The 19,611-nt window shown below is 25.2% G+C and overlaps 1 protein-coding gene across 10 annotated transcripts in view; it reads left to right on the top strand.

Annotated features, from left to right (window-relative positions):
* The window catches only part of LOC122499218, a 119,378-nt gene that overhangs the window by 26,269 nt on the left and 73,498 nt on the right, over positions 1-19,611 (top strand). For 8 of the 10 annotated variants that reach the window (XM_043607403.1, XM_043607410.1, XM_043607411.1 and 5 more), the window contains exons 3-6: positions 2,805-2,852; positions 15,411-15,694; positions 16,516-16,542; positions 17,107-17,278. In XM_043607403.1, the coding sequence (XP_043463338.1) occupies positions 2,805-2,852; positions 15,411-15,694; positions 16,516-16,542; positions 17,107-17,278 (531 nt within the window). The remainder of the gene's footprint in view (positions 1-2,804; positions 2,853-15,410; positions 15,695-16,515; positions 16,543-17,106; positions 17,279-19,611) is intronic. The other 2 variants (XM_043607406.1, XM_043607404.1) reach the window with 2 other exon arrangements.

The following is a 19,611-nucleotide window of genomic DNA, read 5'->3' as shown; positions in this document are numbered from 1 at the left end:
CCACGCCCGATACCAATTCCGAGTCGTCAGGTAATTTTTAATTAAACGAGTTTTTTTTTGTCATTTTATTTAAAAAGCAAAAGGTGAATTTATTCATTTAAAGTTTTATTAAACTATTTCTTTGTCATGCAAAAAGAAAGGATTTTATGTACTCGATCATTAAAATTGTGATTGCACTTTTAATAGACACTTTTAACATTTTTTGGCAATTATTGCAAAAATGCAAATTTTTAAATTTGAAATTTTTGAAATTTTTATTCTACCAACAATTTCAAACATATTTTTGTCAGTTTTTTTAATATCAAATTGAGACGAAAAAAAATCAAAAATGTTACTTCGCAACACTTTTAATTCGTTTTTCGTCTCAATTTCATATTCTTGGAAAAAGTGTTAAAATTGAACAATTAATAATCAAGGATGTGAAAACAAAATCAATTATTAAAAAAATGATTTTTATAAAATTCTTCGCGAAAATCCAATTATTTAAAAAATTTATTTAAAAAATCGTTGTAAAAATTCAATTATTTTAACAAATAATTAAATTCTTCTCAAAAATTCAATTATTTAAAAATTCAATTGGAGAATTCAATTATTTTTATAAATAATTGAATTCTCAGAAATTCAATATTATTTTTAAAAGTTCGATACAAGAATTCAATTATTTTTATAAATAATTTATTTCTTCCCAGGAATTCAATTATTTAAAAAAAAATTTTTTAAAACATTCGTTGCAAGAGTTCAATTATTTTTATAAATACTTAAGTTCTTCTCAGGAATTCAATTTTTTTAAAAATTCGTTTTAAGAATTAAATTATTTTTCTAAATAGTTAAATTTTTCCCAGAAATTCAATTATTTTTAAAAATTCGACACAAGAATAAATATTTTCATAAATAATTGAATTTCTGAGAAGAATTTAGTTATTTTTAAAAATTTTAATAAAATTCGTTGCAGAAATTTAATTATTTTTTTAAATAATGAAATCCATTTTTAATTATTTTTAATACATTTTTCAATGAATTTCTTCGAAAAAATGCAATTATTATTAAAAATTTTATTAAAATTCTTCGTAAAAATTCAATTATTTAAAATAAATTTAATAAAGCTTTTTATAAGAATTCATTCAATTATTCAATAAATTATTTATTTTTGTATTTAAATAATCGAACTCTCGTAGAATTTTCGAAATAAGAATTATAAACCAAAGATTTTTAAATTGAAATCTTTGAAAATCTTAATTTTGAAACTGAAATAAAATTAAAATTTTTATTTTGAAATAAAATTATTAGAGTTTTGAATAATTTAACTTAAAAACTCTCTCTAAATTTAAATATAAATCAGTGACTCTATTATTGTGATTTTTGAATTAGTGGAATTTCACTGAAAATCATTCAAAAATTAATTATTGGATAAATGTAAATTATTTTTCACTGATTTGCCAATTATTAAAAAAAATTTTTAAATTACTGAAAGTTTCTGTCACGTATATTGAAAATGTCAAATATTTTTTTAATTGTCCAGTCAGTGAGAGAAACGGATTGAATTGAACATTAATAATCAGGAATGTGAAAATATTTTGTTTGAATTATTTTGTAAACTACACAGTTTTTGTTCCGCTTTTGCGTTTGTTTTTTATTTTTTGCTTTTTGGAGGTTTTTCTTTTTTGTTATGTTTATTTTTATCATTTTTTGTTCATTTATATTTTTTTATGTATTTGTATTTCTTATTCGTTTATATTTTTTTATGTATTTGTATTTTTTTAATTATTTATAGTTTTTACGCTTTTTTATTTTCTATTTATTTATATTTGTTTTACGTATTTGTATTTTTATTTATTTTGTAACGCGCTCCAATGAAACCTAAGAAGCAAAAAATTGTAGGTTATGTTTGAAATGTTTCGAAATAAAATACACAAAAGGGGATCAAGTTTCAATAAATATAAACTATTGGAAGTCTTCATTTCATTTGAAACAATTAATTAAAATTACTTTTGATTTTAAAATAAAAAAGAGAAAAACTTTAATGAAGGGAAAAATAATACAAACATAACCTTAAAATTCTTTGCTTCTTAGGTAACTTTCTTCAAGGCTCGGAACATTTATATTTTGTAATGTAATATTTTTGTTTATTTATTTTTTTCCTTTTTGTATTCTTTCATTTTATTTTTTATTTTGTTTTCATTTTTATAATATATTTTTAATCATTTTCTGACTAGTTAAGTTTTCCTAATCAGCAAAGTTTTTTCAATGCGCTAGAGATGTTTCTTTGGCGACGTGGTAATTAGTACGTTAGACAATTTGTTTCATACAAAGCATCCAGGTTATTAAGTGTGTCATTCTATGAAGTCTATGTATCCCTTGAATGTGAGAGAGAGAGAGGAAGAGAGAGAAAGGGGGCAGGAGAAGGGGGTAAAAACATGAAAGCATCCGTGCACATCTTTAGAAATTCACATGTGCTCGCATAAATTATAACCCTCTTCTCCTGCAAGACAAATTCATTCTTGAGTTCATCCTCACGTTTCGTGTTGCGTGAAGGGTGGATGTATATAAAAAGATCAGTTCTCCAGGTAGAGGCAAATCATATCATTTTTTTCATGACAATCATGACCAAAATTAAACAAATTCTCAAAAAATAATAAAATACTTTTGTAAAGATTTTATATATTCATTTAGAACACAAAAAATAAACATTTCACCTGTGTTAAATAATAATTGTTAATTAATTTCACAAATTAATAATTGTTAATTATCATATCGAAAAAAAAAATATCTTCTATAATGAAAATGTTTATTTTTTCTTGTTCTAGAAGAAGAATGGAATCCAGATGGTAAAGGACGCCAAGGAAATGACATTGGTGAGTTGTTTTATATTTTCAATTTTTTATTATTTATGTCGATTTATTTTATTTCATTTATTTTATTTATTGCGTCATTATTGCGTGACAAATAATTTTTGTAAAAAAAAAATAATTTTACGTTCTATCGGAGGGAGGAGTGACAGCTTTTATGATCATTTTTTTTTATTTTACGTTATATGCTGAAAAGACTTTCCGATTTATGAGTTTTATAGTTGCTAGTAAAAGATTTTTTTTTAATAACAGAGACAACCCCTTTCGATAAAAATGATTTTTTTTATGCCTAGAAGCGAAAGAGGATTTTATTTTTCTCTCTTATAAATTTTTATAAGAAACTAATTTTTAATTGAAAGATAAATGTAGCCTTAATTTTTTTTTATTCTCCCTTCAAAGGTATCGTAAGCTTAACTTGACCCCTGAAATTGTTAGAAACTTTGATGGGTTTCCAAGTTCACGTTTCCCCTTTTTCTCTCTCGTCATCACTATAGTGATCCCTCTTTTTTTTATATATTGGAAAGTCCGATAGCTTTGTATTTCGCAACATGATAGAAAATAATGCCAATATCAACTAGTTTTTAACTTCCGTTGCGTGTCAGTGAAAAAGTAAAGAAATAAAATTTATTGCTTGCCACATCGGATCGTATATATATATATATATATTGATAGGGGAATACGTCATCTTGAATTGAATTCCAGTGTTTGTGTACATTTCATTTTTATCCGCAGACGAGATTTTAACGATTTTAACGATTTTAACGCGTTTCGAAATCGAAGACACTTTTTTATTCATTGTTTCTCTGTATAAATCGTTGGGGAAAAAAGAGGATCAAAAGAAATTGAAATCCCGATGAGATTGAGATAATCCTTCCTTTTTTTTAGTATAAAAAAGAAATCTCCGAGGACTGCTTTTGTTAAAATTGTTCTGCACAATTTCCCCGAGAAAATATCGCAAAGAGAATAAATTATATTATGTAAAGTATAAGTACATTACGTGGCATATATTTTGGGATTTATTTTTCGAATAGTTGAGAGTTATTCTGAAATACAGGCCTTGGATTATTATGACTTTTTTCGACTTTCTTCAACTATTTTCAAAAAATACGACTTTTTTCCAAACGTTGCAACAAAATACCACATTTTTAGTATAAAATGCAACTTATTTCTATTTTTATAGTGTGAAAAGTATAACTATAGACAAATCTTTGAAAAGTTATTTTTGAATAATTTTTCTAATTAAATTTTTGAAATGAATTAAAAAGATTTTGAATAATTGGAATTTTGTAATTAATTTACTTGAAAATAGTTTCTTTTAAGTATTTTATAATAATCTTTGAAAATCAATCTTTGAAGAAATGTAGAATTTTAATTACAAATTTTTAAAATAATTAAAGTCTCAAAAATTTTAATGAAAAATCTTCAAGTGTAAATTTTAAAATGAAAATTAATGAAAATTATATTAAAATATTTTAGAAAAAAGAAATTCTTAGAATTTTTTCAAAATTATTTAAGTTTTTAATAATTGAATTTAGAAATGAAAGTTCAGAGTCGATCCGAGGCGTGGGAATATTAAGGAAGTTTTATTTTCATAAATAGAAATTCTGCGGATGAGCGTTTGTAATAATTGATGTAACTGGATAATTAATAGATGATTTGTCTGCCCTGCTAAAGTGTTTGGTCGAAGTACTGAATAATTTTCATTCGGATTACATTTAAATAATTACATTTGAGAATAGAGTCAATAATTTTGGCTCCTCTCGCATTATTATCGAACTTTGCATTGTTTAATGTTGTATAGTTATTGAATAATTTGTTTGTTGATCCAAAGTTTAAATTTCTGAATAGTTGCGGGGAATTTTTGCTGTTTAAAGTATAAGGAAGTGTACATTCTTTAGAAGGAATCTTATCTTTTATTTAAGTTTTTTAAAAGCCCGAGAGTAGAGTATTTGTTGAAGATAATAAAAGTTAATCTTTCCGAGTTAAAAAATGTATTTCAAACGAATTGCTTGAACTCGCTTCATGACTGAAAAGTTGACCAAAATACAATTAGATTACTCTTGCTGTATGATGGCTGTATGATGGCTTTTATAGGCTTGCCGCTCTCTTTAATAAGTTACTCACCACTTTAATGGGCTCAACTATGACATTATCGTCTTTACAGACATGAATACATACATACAGTGTGACCAAAAATAAACGTGACCAGAAAATTGAGATCCGTTTAGCATTAAGCGCACGTTTTCGTGTTGTTCTTTTGCTGAAACATGTGTTAAATTGTATGTAAGCAACCAAATTGCCTGGATTCCTAGTTAGTTTTCAAAGTCTATAAACTGCGGTTTCAGTTTTACAAGCACCTTTCTTAGTTTCATTTCGCAACTCTCTAAAAAAATTCTTTTCTCGCGCTAAAAATTTACCATCTAGTATAAAATTTATTTTTTCTGTTTATTTCCAAACAAGAGTAAATTTAAAAATTAGTTGACTGTAATGTTTATGTTTCCTACTCCTGCCCTGAAGGAATAAAGGACGACATTTAGTTCAGGCTCCTTTCGAGTTGACAAGTTGTCCCCTTTTTTAGGGGATATGTTAACTGGAGAAAAAAAATCCCCCAATGACCCTTTGCCAATTTTTATTGTTGCAAAGACCCCCCATTCAATTCAATAGCTCTTTAAAAGCCGACACGACGCTCAAAAAGCGTTTATATTATTCGGGCGTGTTAAAAAATACATTCTATAAGGGTCGAATTACCTTTGAAACTTCGGAACCGGAAGTGATTATACACTTAATGTTTGACTATTGCTGATAATAGAGTTACACCATTTATATTATGCTATCGTCTTGACTGTATAACTGCTTCTCATGTTCGAATATAGAATTTACAATTTACACAAATTCACGAAATTAGGAGATTGAAAATGTTTACTTGTTTGTTAACTCGGATTAGATTTGAATTTCATTCAAAAATTCGTACACAGTTGCTGTGCTTTCTAAATTATTTTATTTCGATTTTTATTTTACTTATTTCTTTTCTCTCATTACGGAACTTTTTTCTTTGAGGGCATAAACAGTTTCTGTTATTTAAATAAACTTTTTCGTCGAATAAACTGTTTTTAGTATTTTTTTGAGGGGGGATTTTTCCCATCAGTGACATTAACTATTTTTGTCAGTTAAAATCTCTGAAATACTCTAAAAAAAAAATATTTCTAGGCTAAGAAAAAAATTTTTGTTGATTTAAAAAAATCATTTGCTTTCATTACATGAAAGTAAATGATTTCTTTAAATCACCAAAACTTTTTTTCTTTTTTTTTCTTCGATTGAAAATTAACTTTTCTTCAATTCAAAGATAACTTCTTTAATTAAAAACACTACAATTTTCATAAAATTTTTCGAACAAAATAAATTATTTAAAAAGATTTTTATGAAATTCTTCGCGAAAACTAAGATTTTTTTTTTAAATTTGTTGCAAGAATTCAATTATTTTTATAAATAATTAAATTCTTCTCAGGAATTCAAATATTAAAATTTTTTTTAAAATTCTTTGCAAGAATTCCAATTATTATTACAAATAATTAAATTCTTTTCAGGAATTCAATTATTTTTATAAATAATTAAATTCTTCTCAGGAATTCAATTATTAAAAAAATTTTTCTTTAAATTCTTTGCAAGAATCCAATTATTATTATAAATAATTGAATTCTCTCCAGAAATTCAATTACTTTTTAAAAATTTTAATAAAATTCGTGGCAAGAATTTAATTATTATCCTAAAAAATAAAACTTATTTTCAATTATTTTTAATTCATTTTTCAATGAATTCCTCGAAAAAATTTAAAAATGCAATTATTTTAAAAAATGTTATTAAAATACTTCTAAAAAATTCAATTATTTAAGAAAATTTTGATAAAGTTCCTTATAAGAATTGAATTTTAGGAAATATTTAATTATATTGAATAAATTATTTATATCTTTTGCATTTATAAATAATCAAATTCTCGTAGAATTTTCTAAATAAGAATTGATTTAAAATTGAATTTTTAGTTAAAATTTTAGATATAATTGAATATTAGAAGCTTTATAGAGTAAATTTTTAGAAATAATTAAATTTCAATAGATATTTTAAATTGAATTCTTTGAAATTTTTAATTGTAAAATTGTAATAACATTAAAATTTTTATTTTGAAATAAATTGATTAGAGTTTTAAAAAATTTTATTAAAAAATTCTCTCTAAATTCAGTGAAATTTGACTGAGAATCAATGATTCTATTCTCGCGATTTGAATCAGTGGAAGTTAACTGAAAATCAGTCAAAAGACTGAAATTTCAGTTATTCTTCACTGATTTGACATTTTAAAAATTACTGGGAATTTCTGTCTGGAAAATTCAGTTATTTTTTTAATTATCCAATCAGTGGAAAATGACGGATATTTCAGTAGTTTTTAACTGGTAACTTCAGTGCAATTTCACTGATTGTAATCGCGAGAATAGAGTCACTGAAAATCTGTCAAATTTTACTGATTCTGTTTTAGAGAGTTGCATAAAGAAATGATTGAATTTTGTGAGAACTACAATTGTAATTTTTAGAAAAAGCTTCTCAAAAAGATTTTACATTGAAATTATTTAAAAATATTTTAATTCCCGTAGCAAAATAAATAGATATTTAAATATTTATAGCTACTTTTCTTCAGTCTTAAAGCAACTTTTTGAATTTTAAAGAAGTAGCAAAAAGTATAAATTTTTACAAAAAAAGTATAAATATTGAACAAAGCATGTACTATGGTGTTTCAAAAAAAGTTACAATTCTTGAAAATAAGTGAAGAAACAATTTAAATTTGAAAAAGAAAATAAAAAAGTGCGTAACATTAAAATTGGAGCAATTGCAGAATTGACCAGAATTGCCCTCCTCCTCCATTCATCAATAAAATGATTGGTGAACTACGCGAATTGCTGCAAAAATAGAGATGAAGACTTTAGACCCCGTGAATTGGAACCGGAAGTTCCTGGTTCCACCCAGTCGAGAACTTAAATTAGACGAACGCTTCGAACGCTTTAGACTTGCACATCTGCTCAAAGCAACTTCCTTATTGATGTTTTCTATTAGTTGAATTGTTTAAATAAATTCGTGCATCCTGTATATACATAATTGTGTATTGCAATAATAAATCCAAGGCAATGGAGTTGGTTGTTGTGCATATATATAAAGGACATTGAACCATATAATCTGTTACTTTTGCGGAAATTGAAATTTCCAAGCGCTCATAGTGATCATGCGTCGAATTTGCACAATAAACTAGAGTCGCACTCTGACGGATGCCGGGTGAAATAGCTTCAAGTTCCTTCAATAGATTCGCCACACCCTGTCGCTGGACCGGTCTCTCCTCTCCTCTATGTTCTCTCTATCGCACACGTTGGAGAATTCAATTCTGAATACGAATATTCGAAATTATTACAATGAATTGTATGTTTGTGGGAGTATTTGTTTTTGATATATTGAACACGATACTTGCATATAGGTATAGTAAGGCTAAGAAGGGGCTATGTCAATGACACGCGGCGACACGACGCGGTCCGTCAGACAACTAATATTGATTATAAAACCGTGGTCGTGTGTCGACGATTTTTTTCTCGCCGCTCAGCCTCCCGGCAGTGCACGCGACGGAAACTGTGACAAGTTGGCCCTTTAAATTATTTCATATATTAAAAGAAACCATCTGCTATATTCGTAGAAGAATTTATTCCTCAATTGAAATTATCAGTGTGACTTTTTTTTTGTTTCTCATGTAACACATCTTTTTTGCCTCGATAGGAATCGTCTTGATAGAAAGGCAAACGCTCACTGCTTCAGACATGTAAGTCAATTTACGAGACTGTAATCATGTACGGCTTTAATTCAAGGTTTCCTTTTTTTCCTTCCTTCCATTTCGCTCCTTGGCGGAATTTTTTTTTACGCACGCAAACAGTGATAAAATATGCTTTACGTGTACTGGTTGTAGTTTATTAAGACGCGATACTATTTTTGGATGAGTAGGTTCTATCTTATGCCGACACTAAACAACTTATAGTCTATAACAATTAGTTCGAGGTACAATTCAAATCCTCTTTTTTTACTTACTTTTCAATTTTATTTCCGGTTTTCTATTTTTTTTTACCACTTTACATTTTTTCTATTTTAATTCTGATTATTAAATATTAATTAAAATAATATTTCCTTTTTTGAATACTGCACTCAGAGAAATGTTTTATTTAGAACAGCTATAATTTATTTGAGTCAACTGAAAGTGAAATGTTTTACTTAAAACAGCTATAATTTATTTGAGTCAAATAAAAGTGAAATATTTTATTTAAAACAACTATATAATTTATTTCTTATTTGAGGTAAAAGTATATATTTGTCTCAGAGCCTACTAAACTATATATTTGATTTAAATAAAAATTTTATATAAAAGAAGTAATATTTAAAACAAGTAAAATTTCTTTGCAACAATTCTGGCATCACATAGTCCCCTTTTTTAATTTTGTCACCTTTCCCCCTTTTTTTAATTCAATAATTATTTTCAAAAATAATAAAAATCTTCTCTGAAATTTAGTTCTGATCAAAAACTTCAAAAAAAAATTCTCGTCAAAATTTCAATTCACTGTATAAATAATAAAATTCTTCTACGAAATTCAATTATTTTCAATTCTTCTCCGAAATTCAATAGTTTTCAATGTCTACTATTTTAACAAAATTTTCTAAAAGAATTCAATTATTTAAGAAAAAATTTTGTAAGATTCTTTGCAAACATTCAATAATTTTGATAAATAATCAAATATTTACAAGAATTAAATTATTTAAAAGACAATTTTCATAAAATTTTTTGAAAAAATTAATTATTTAAAAAGATTTTTATAAAATTCTTTTGCAAATATTCATTTATGTTCTAAAATTAAAAAAAAAATTCTTGTCAAAATTTCAATTAACTTTATAAATAATACAATTTCTTGTCCGAAATTCAATTATTTTCAAAAATTTTCCTCAATTAGTGATTTTTAATGTTTACTATTTTAATAAAATTTCACAAAAGAATTCAATTATTTGAAAAATTTTTTTTGGAAATTTCTTTGAAAACATTCAATTATTTTGATATTTAAAAAAATTTTCCCAAGAATTCAATTATTTAAAAGACAATTTTCATAAAATTTAAAAGAAAAATCAATTATTTAAAAAGATTTTCATAAAATTCTTTGCAGAAATTCAATTATGTTCAAAAATTGAAAAAAATTCTTGTTAAAAAAATTCAATTATTTTCAAAAATTTCAATAAAATTCAATAGTAATTAAATGGATTTGTAAATTCATACAGAACTTTTTAAAAAATTATTAAAAATAATTGAATTAAGGAAGAATTATTCAATTTTTTTGATAAATAATTAAATTTTCACAAGAATTTAATTATTTAAAAGACAATTTTCATAAAATTTCCCACAAGAATTCAATTCTTTAAAACAAACTTTTATACATTTTTTTGCAAACATTAAATTATTTTTATATAAATAATAAAATTTTTCTCAGGAATTCAATTATTTTCGAAAATTTCAATAAAATTCAATTGTAAACAAATAGATTTGTAAATTTTCACAGAAGTTTTTAAAAAACTATTAAAAATAATTGATTAAAAAAAGAATTATTCAATTATTTTGATAAATAATAACATTTTCACAAGAATTCAATTATTTTCAAAAATTTCAATAACATTGAATTGTAAACGAATGGATTTGAAAATTCAGAACTTTTTCAAAAATTATTAAAAATAATTGACTTAAAGAAAAATTTTAGTTAAAAATTCTAGAAATAATAATTGAATTGAAATGATAAAAATAATTTTGAAGAAGTTACAGTGACAATATTGTTATAATATAAAATAATGATTCGATCATCTTTAATTATAATAAAAAACATGAAGAAATTGATTACTCCGAGTCGAAGACTCGGAGTGATCCATTTCTTCATTGTTTTTTAATAAATATTCTTAGAAGTTGTTGAATTTCAAAAAGGTTCAAATTAAAAAATTTTTTAAATCTTAATTCTTTTATATAAACAAACAAGTAAAATTTATTTACAAGTAAATTTTATTTGAACCAAGTAAAATTTATTTTAAACAAGTAAATAATTTAGTAGCTGCTGAATAAAATATATATCTTTTTCTGTAGGTGTATTTTTAATGATTTGCAATTTAGATAGATAAATTTTTTATTGGATGGAAAAATTAAAAAAAAAAAGCGATTGAAAGGTAATTTTTGATAGCAATTTATTTATAGTATATACAAACTGTGGTACTTTAATTCATAAACGTAAAAAATTATTACCATGGCGAAGTGCAACTTTTTTTATAAACACCATTTTTAACTGCAAACTATTATTTTAGAATATAAAACGGTGTTTTAGGTTGTAAAAGGTTACTTTGAAACATAAAACGGCACTTTCGGATATAAAATAATATTTTCGAACATAAAGCACTATTTTCTAATAAAAAAAAGCTACTTTTTAATATAATGCATACTTGAATAAATATTGAAGAGCACTTTCGATTAGAAAACATTATTTTGGACTTTGAAATATTTATTTTTTATACGAAAAACAAAGTTGTAATTTTGATGCAAATTTAAAAGTTCTAAATACTATTTTCCAGTTTTTCATACGACGAAAATATTATTTATAGTAGTCTTTTTTTTCTTTTACTGAAAACTATTATTTTGAAACGAAATGCCATTTTCAGAATGAAAAACAGTCTATAAAAACAATATTTTGTATAATAAAACATGTCGTACTTTTAGGGTGTAAAATACTATTTTCCAAATAAAAACGTCACTTGAGAATGAAAAATACGATTTTTTAAAAGAGAATTTGAAAGCCACTTTTGAATGCAAAAATTCTATTTTCTAATGTAAAGTGTATTTTTCTTTTTTTCTTTGCTTTCAAGAAAGCGACTCTTGATGTTTTTGCTTTTATTTAAATGACTGAAATCAAATTCAATTACCCTCGGAAGTACATGTATATATATACATGTTGAGTAATTTAGTTTTTATGCACTGTGCAGCTTAGAGGGGAAGGTATAATAAAATAGTAAAGACGTTGTTTTCTCGGCTTTTATTTTTCTGCACGGCTTCTTCAATATTTTTTCAAAAAAAAAAAAAAAAAAAAAACCAAATAAAAAAGAAGAAAAAAAATACCTTCGCTCATATAGAAACAAGTGCAGCAGCTTTTAGTGAAAATACATATATATATATTTCGAACACGATAAACTTTGTACAATATACGTTTCATATATATTCCATATGTGACAGCAATATTGAATACTTATTGAATACGTTTATTCAATGTGTGAATTAAATCCGTAGGCAGAATCATTTTCAGTTTCATAGACTCATTCATCTACTTTTACAAATTGTCTTTTCGAGATTTATGCATTAAAAAGGTTTTTTATTTTCAATTATAAATTTTTGAATAATTTCGTAATCAAAATTTTAAAAAATAAATTCACTTATCATTATTATTGTTTAGAACGGCAAAAATTAGAATGAATTCAATTATTTTCAGAAATAATCAATTTTTTCAACGAATTTCAATTATGTTTCAAATTTTTGATAAAATTCTTCCTAAACATTCAATTATCTTCATAAAAAGTAAAATTCTTTTGAAAAATTCAATTATTTTCTTAAATAAATCCTTCTTCGGAGGATTTCAATTATTTTTGAAAATTTGAAACAAGTTGTCAAGAATTCTATTTTTTTCATAAATAATTGAACTTTTTGGAGGATTTCAATTATTTTCAAAAATTTGTAACAAATTCTTGTCAAGAATTTATTTTTTTCATAAGTAATTGATTTCTTTACAGAATTTCAATTATTTTCAAAAATTTGTAACAAATTCTTGTCAATAATTTATTTTTTTCATAAGTAATTGATTTCTTTACAGAATTTCAATTATTTTAAAAAATTTGAAATAAAATTCTTGTCAAGAAATCTTTTCTAAGTAAAATTCATCGCAAAAATTATTTTGAAAATTATTTTAAAAAGTTGAAAAAATTCTTTGTTTAATTCAATTATTTTCAAAATTTTCAATTGAAATTATTCAAAAAACGACATTATTTAAAAAAAACAAAGAAATTCTTCAAAAGAATTTAATTATTTACAAGAAATCTAATAAAAACTTTTAATAGTATTTATTCTTTAAAAGAATTTAATTATTTTCTATATTTTAATAAAATCCCTTAAATCAATTAAATTATTTTAAAAAATTGTAATAAAATTCTGAGAAGAATTTAATTATTTCGTAAACATTTTAATAAAATTCAATAAACGAATGTTTAATTTGAGTTATTAAGAAACACGATTATTTTAAAAACTTGAAAAAAATTGTTCATAAAATTAAATACTTTCAAAATTCACAAACACAAATGTACTCTGTAGTATATGGAGAGAAAAATGAGAGAGGACTTAGCGTTTTAAATTCACATGAATCCTATTTTCTGCATTTTACATTCAGACAAATTAAGCTGTATTTAAATGAACTCACCTTGATGATATATTGTGGAAGCTCATTACATGTGTACGAGATAATTTTACACCAGCGGTTTACTTAATTAATTAATAGTATTTTTCTTTCCGAAAAGAATTGTTTTTGTAATTTTCTGAAATTTATACTTTTGTTTTGGGGCAAATTGTAAATTAGGAAAAAATCCTCGTGGTTCACCTAAGAAATAATAAGTAAATTCTAAATTTAATAAAAAAAAACTTATATTTTTTAATTTTATACAAAAATAAATAATGTATTGAATAATTTAATGTTTTTCAAAATTTAATTCTTGTAAAGAATTTATCAATTAAAAAAAAAAAAATAATTGAATTTCTGAGAAGAATTTTTTTAATATGAAAATAATTGAATTCTTGCGAAGAATTTTATTTAATTCTTTTTAAATAATTGAATTCTTGTAAAAAATTGTTATTATTTGAAAAAATAATTGAATTGTTATGAAGAATTTTATTAAAATTTTGAATAACTCTCCTTGAATCGAAAAGTATTATTTTTCTTAAGAATTTTTCAAATTTGTTATTGTATGTTTGAAATTCATTAAATTCTTTTTCGCGCAAATTCAAATCGAGATGATTTTTTTGAAATTATAAATTCAACACAAGCAACTTTCATTATGTATACAATTTTTAAGGATAGTATATTTCTCTCTCCCTTTAAAAAAAAGCAAATATCGACTTGAACAAGGTACCTGTGTGAGTTTGCATAATTGTATGCAGCCCATAAAGTACACCGCAATGCTTTTCTTATATGCGAACGAGCGCGTCGAGTTGCTAATTACCATGAAAGTCCATTTCGCTAGATTTTGATATAGGCTTGAATTTATTTTCCATTTTTTTATTTTATTTCCATATTTGAGAGAGTTGAAAATTTTGCGTAATGTAAAATTGTGTTTTTCGTCTCGCGTTTTGTTGTGTAAAAAAAATGGATTGAAATATCGACTTTTATCTCTTGCGGAGAAGACTTGGTTTGACAATTGAAAAAAAAATTCATAATTAATTTGTACATCCCCCCTTTGGAAAGAAGCTTGAAACATCAGACAGACTTATTATTAATTGGATACGCACTCGGCAGTGCAAGGGGAAGTAAATGGTCTCTGAAGAAAGGATCACTATTACGGCAGGGTCGAAAGGGTTCAACTCAAGGAAGGGGGAATTCTTTACCACTTTCTATTGTGGCATCATTGTTGACGATTTGATAGTCGCATTACAAAACGGAGTCTCAGACACGTTTTATAATGACAGTTTAAATATCATTCGAGTCATGGCGTCGTTTGAGTTATTTTTTACTTGTTTTCTATTTTTTATTTGTTTTTTTATAACAATTTGGAAATTTTTTACAGAGTGACAACTATTATAATGTTTACACATTATAATCATTGTCACTCTGTAAAAAATTTAGTAACTCTGTAAAAAGTTTTAAAAAAATTTGTGTAGTAAATTTAAATTCAAGTCCTTGAAAAAATGAGTAATGTTGGACAATGTGCGAAATTCAGTTCTGCGAGAGAAAGAAGTTGTTTCGTACAGAAATGAATTTATAATCGACGTAAATTAATTAAGAGAAGAATCGACCCTCAATAGATTTCACTGCCGAATAAATAAATTAAAGAATCTTAAAGACTTTCTCGAAAAGTTTGAATCGTTCGCAGATTATACTCAAATATTGTTTCCATTTTGATTCGCCGAAGAATTTCTTTCATGCTGAAAGTTTAATTAAACTTGAATTCGAAAAAATGAATGAAAGTAGATATTTTTATTCTTTTGTCTGCAAAGAGTAATTAAACTTCATCTGGAAGTACTTTTCGAGAATTTAGTTTCGTTATGACAAAAAAAAATAAACCTTTTTTACAGAAAATAAAATTTTGACAGAAAAGAAAGTTTTGTCAGGAGAAAAACTAGAAAAAATATTGAATATAAAAAAAAGAGAGATTGAAAATAAAGAAAAGAAGCAATCGTGCAATCTTGTGTAATTGATTTTAATGGTTGAAAACTGATTTCAGGCGGAACCGGAAGAACGGAGGGTGAAGGTGCGAACGACCTCGGTAGATGTGGAGGTGGCGGAGGTTTTGGGGGTGGGACCAGGGGCTCCAGTATTTCCGGAAGTGGCGGTGGGGGTCGTTCGAGGGACGAGCCTCGAAGGCATACCCTCAGCGGCGATCATCAACCATCCTTACATCACCAGTTCAACACTTCTCAACAAATTCATCCACTCCATCCGCACCATCTACCAACGGCTCATAACCAATACGGAACGCTAACTGGTCGACACACAATGGATCTTGAGGTATATATCTCAATTCCATTTCTTTATTTCTTCTTTATTTCTTTTCATCCTGCAGCCAGAAATAACACTACTGTGCAAGCTCAAAATCAATATCCCCATTTTATATTTCATTTACTGCCCTATTAATATTTATTCAAAGTTTACATTTTTTCATTTCGCATGAACTTATACCCTTTGTATCTATAATTCGTGTCAATTTTGGTCAATTTATTATTTATTATTATAAAGTTCCCCTGTATAACCCAGCGGTCAATAATGTGTCCATTATTGCCCTAGGACCATAAAGTGTACTTTATTGACCACCTGCTGGTCGGTAAAGTAGCCATTATTACCCTAGGGCAATAAAGTGTACTTTACCGCTGCTTACAGGTCAATAAACTACTAATTATTACCCTAGGGCAATAATGGCTACTTTATTAACCAGTTGGGTTATATGTAGAAATTTACCATCCGTTCCTAAGAAGCAAATAATTTTATAGTTATGTTTGTGTTATTTTTCCCTTAATTAAAAGTTCCCATGTTTAAAATTTGAAACAAAAATCAATATTTGTTAATTATTTTAGATGCAATTCTACAGTGGTTTATATTGATTGAAAGTTGATCCCATTTTGTGTATTTTAATTGATAGGATTACAAACATAACCTACAATTTTTTGCTTCTCAGGCACATTTTTTTTGTAAAAAATGTACATATTTTTGGTTCTCAAAGTTTGAGAATGAATTTGAATTGATATATTTATAATTTACTATATGTTTACTATTTTTACCTTCAATTTTAACCTTGTTATTTATGTGTACTTTTTTGTGTGACTCGCTAACAGATGGGGACCAAATCTCGACAGAGAAAGGTAATTTTTTCTTTCAGTATTTTTTAGTTTACTGTTTTAAGACTAAAAATTGTTGATAGCATGCAAATCATTCACTTACTGTAATCATTTACATATTTGCCGAGAATTTGATTTTTATGTAAACTGTAATTTTTGATGACTAAAATGTCAAATAAGTAGCGTTAAAATAGTATTATGTATAGTAAAATCTGTAAATAAAATCTACTAGGATTTAATTATCCGCAGTCTGTGTGAGGGGCAAAATATTTAGCCACACAGAGAAAAGTAATTAGATTTATATTTATTTATTGTAAATAGTATAATTTATTTAGCAAAATGTACTTAGTAATATTTACAATACGAACTAAGCGTCATTTATAAATTGTGTACAGTTTAGATTTTTAGTTTAAACTAATTTAAATTGAAACTAATCAAACTATAAACTAAATTATTAATTTCAATTGAAAAGTTAATTTTTTAAATTTTGGGCTTTATTTGTAAAATTAATTATTTTATTATTTTTTTTTTTTTGGCTTGACTAAAGTACGTATTTTAAAAGATTATAACGAAGTATTTAATTTGCAGGCACCCTTGCCGCGAGGTTATCCGCCACCATCGACGGCGATGTTGTTTGATGATGATCCAGGTATCATGTCCGAGGTGGAGACATCCAGTACCGGTTTCCGAAGGGGTGGAAAACAACGAAGCAGCTTGCCGGTTGTGCGAACTCCGAGTAAAACTTTGGAACGACCACTAGGTAAATACTACTGCAGTTTTTTTCTATTTCTTTTTCTACTATTCACTATGACAGTCGATTTTAATAAAAGTTTATCAGTAGTCTAAGACAGTTTTAGTCAGTCAAAGTGTTTACAATTTATGTCAGAAGTAAAAAACCTATTTTTATCAGATAAAACTTTTCAAATTTTAATATTATATATATTGAGCTCTGTGCTGCAAAACACATATCGACTTTGACAGATCTTTAAAATTTAATCATCGCAGTAGTAAGACTATAGTTTAGTCAGACTGTTAATTTGCTATGAGTATTACAAGTCAGTCACAGTAACTTTTACTTTATCCTTCGTATTTTTATATCAGTAGAAAAATCAATTTTAAACAGACTTTTGCTATAAAAAAAATTACAAAATTTTCGAAAATTCTAAATTTTTAAAATTCAACATTTTTTTTTCTTCTTTATGGCATTTAGCTTCATTATTTTTGGGCTCTTCAAAAATACTTTACCCAATTTTTTATATCAGCCCTTTGGTAAAAAATCTAAAATTATTGAAAATTACCAAAAATTCAAAAATCCGAATTTCTTAAAATTCAACATTTTTTCATCTTTTTTATGGCATTTTGCTTCATTATTTTTGTGCTTTTGGAAAAAACTTTACTTATTTATTAGTCTCTACTCTTTGGTAAAAAATCTAAAATTATTGAAAATTATCAAAAATTCAAAAATCCGAATTTCTTAAAATTCAACATTTTTTCCTCTCTTTTATAGGATTTAGCTTCATTATTTTTGTGCTCTTGGAAAATACTTTACTTATTTAATAGTCTCCACTCTTTGGTAAAAAATCCAAAATTATTGAAAATAATCCAAAATTCAAAAATCCGAATTTCTTAAAATTCAACATTTTTTCCATTCTTTTATGACATTTTGCTTCATTATTTTTGTGCTCTTGGAAAACACTTTACTTATTTAATAGTCTCGAGGTTTTGGTAAAAAATCTAAAATTATCGAAAATAATCAAAAATTCAAAAATCCGAATTTCTTAAAATTCAACATTTTTTCCTCTCTTTTATAGGATTTAGCTTCATTATTTTTGCGCTTTTGGAAAATACTTTGCTTATTTAATAGTCTCGACTCTTTGGTAAAAAATCTAAAATTATTGAAAATTATCAAAAATTCAAAAATCCAAATTTCTTAAAATTCAACATTTTTTCCTCTCTTTTATAGGATTTAGCTTCATTATTTTTGTGCTCTTGGAAAATACTTTATTTATTTAACTGGCTGGACTCTTTGGTTGAAAATAAAAAATTATCGAAATTTATCAAAAATTCAAAAATCCGAACTTCTTAAAATTCAACATTTTTTCCATTCTTTTATGACATTTTGCTTCATTATTTTTGTGCTTTTGGAAAATACATTGCTTATTTAATAGTCTTGACTCTTTGGTAAAAAATCTAAAATTATCGAAAATAATCAGAAATTCAAAAATCCGAATTTCTAAAAATTCAACATTTTTTCTTCTTTTTTATGGCCTTTTGCTTCATTATTTTTGTGGTTTTGGAAAATACTTTGCTTATTTAAAAGTCTCGACTCTTTGGTAGAAAATCTAAAATTATTGAAAATTTTCAAAAATTCAAAAATCCGAATTTCTTAAAATTCAACATTTTTTCATCTTTTTTATGGCATTTTGCTTCATTATTTTTGTGCTTTTGGAAAATACTTTGCTTATTTAATAGTCTCGACTCTTTGGTAAAAAATCTAAAATTATCGAAAATTTTCAAAAATTCAAAAATCCGAATTTCTTAAAATTCAACATTTTTTCCTCTCTTTTATAGGATTTAGCTTCATTATTTTTGTGCTCTTGGAAAATACTTTATTTATTTAACTGGCTGGACTCTTTGGTTAAAAATAAAAAATTATCGAAATTTATCAAAAATTCAAAAATCCGAATTTCTTAAAATTCAACATTTTTTCATCTTTTTTATGGCATTTTGCTTCATTATTTTTGTGCTTTTGGAAAATACTTTGCTTATTTAATAGTCTCGACTCTTTAGTAAAAAATCTAAAATTTTCAAAAATTCAAAAATCCGAACTTCTTAAAATTCAACATTTTTTCCATTCTTTTATGACATTTTGCTTCATTATTTTTGTGCTTTTAGAAAATACTTTACTTATTTAATAGTCTCGAGTCTTTGGTAAAAAATCCAAAATTATTGAAAATAATCCAAAATTCAAAAATCCGAATTTCTTAAAATTCAACATTTTTTCCATTCTTTTATGACATTTTGCTTCATTATTTTTGTGCTCTTGGAAAACACTTTACTTATTTAATAGTCTCGAGGTTTTGGTAAAAAATC

The sequence above is a fragment of the Leptopilina heterotoma genome, unplaced genomic scaffold, assembly GCF_015476425.1.
Source record: "Leptopilina heterotoma isolate Lh14 unplaced genomic scaffold, ASM1547642v1 Lhet_166, whole genome shotgun sequence".
Classification (NCBI taxonomy): Eukaryota; Metazoa; Arthropoda; class Insecta; order Hymenoptera; family Figitidae; genus Leptopilina; species Leptopilina heterotoma.
This window is presented reverse-complemented; position numbering and strand designations above follow the sequence as displayed.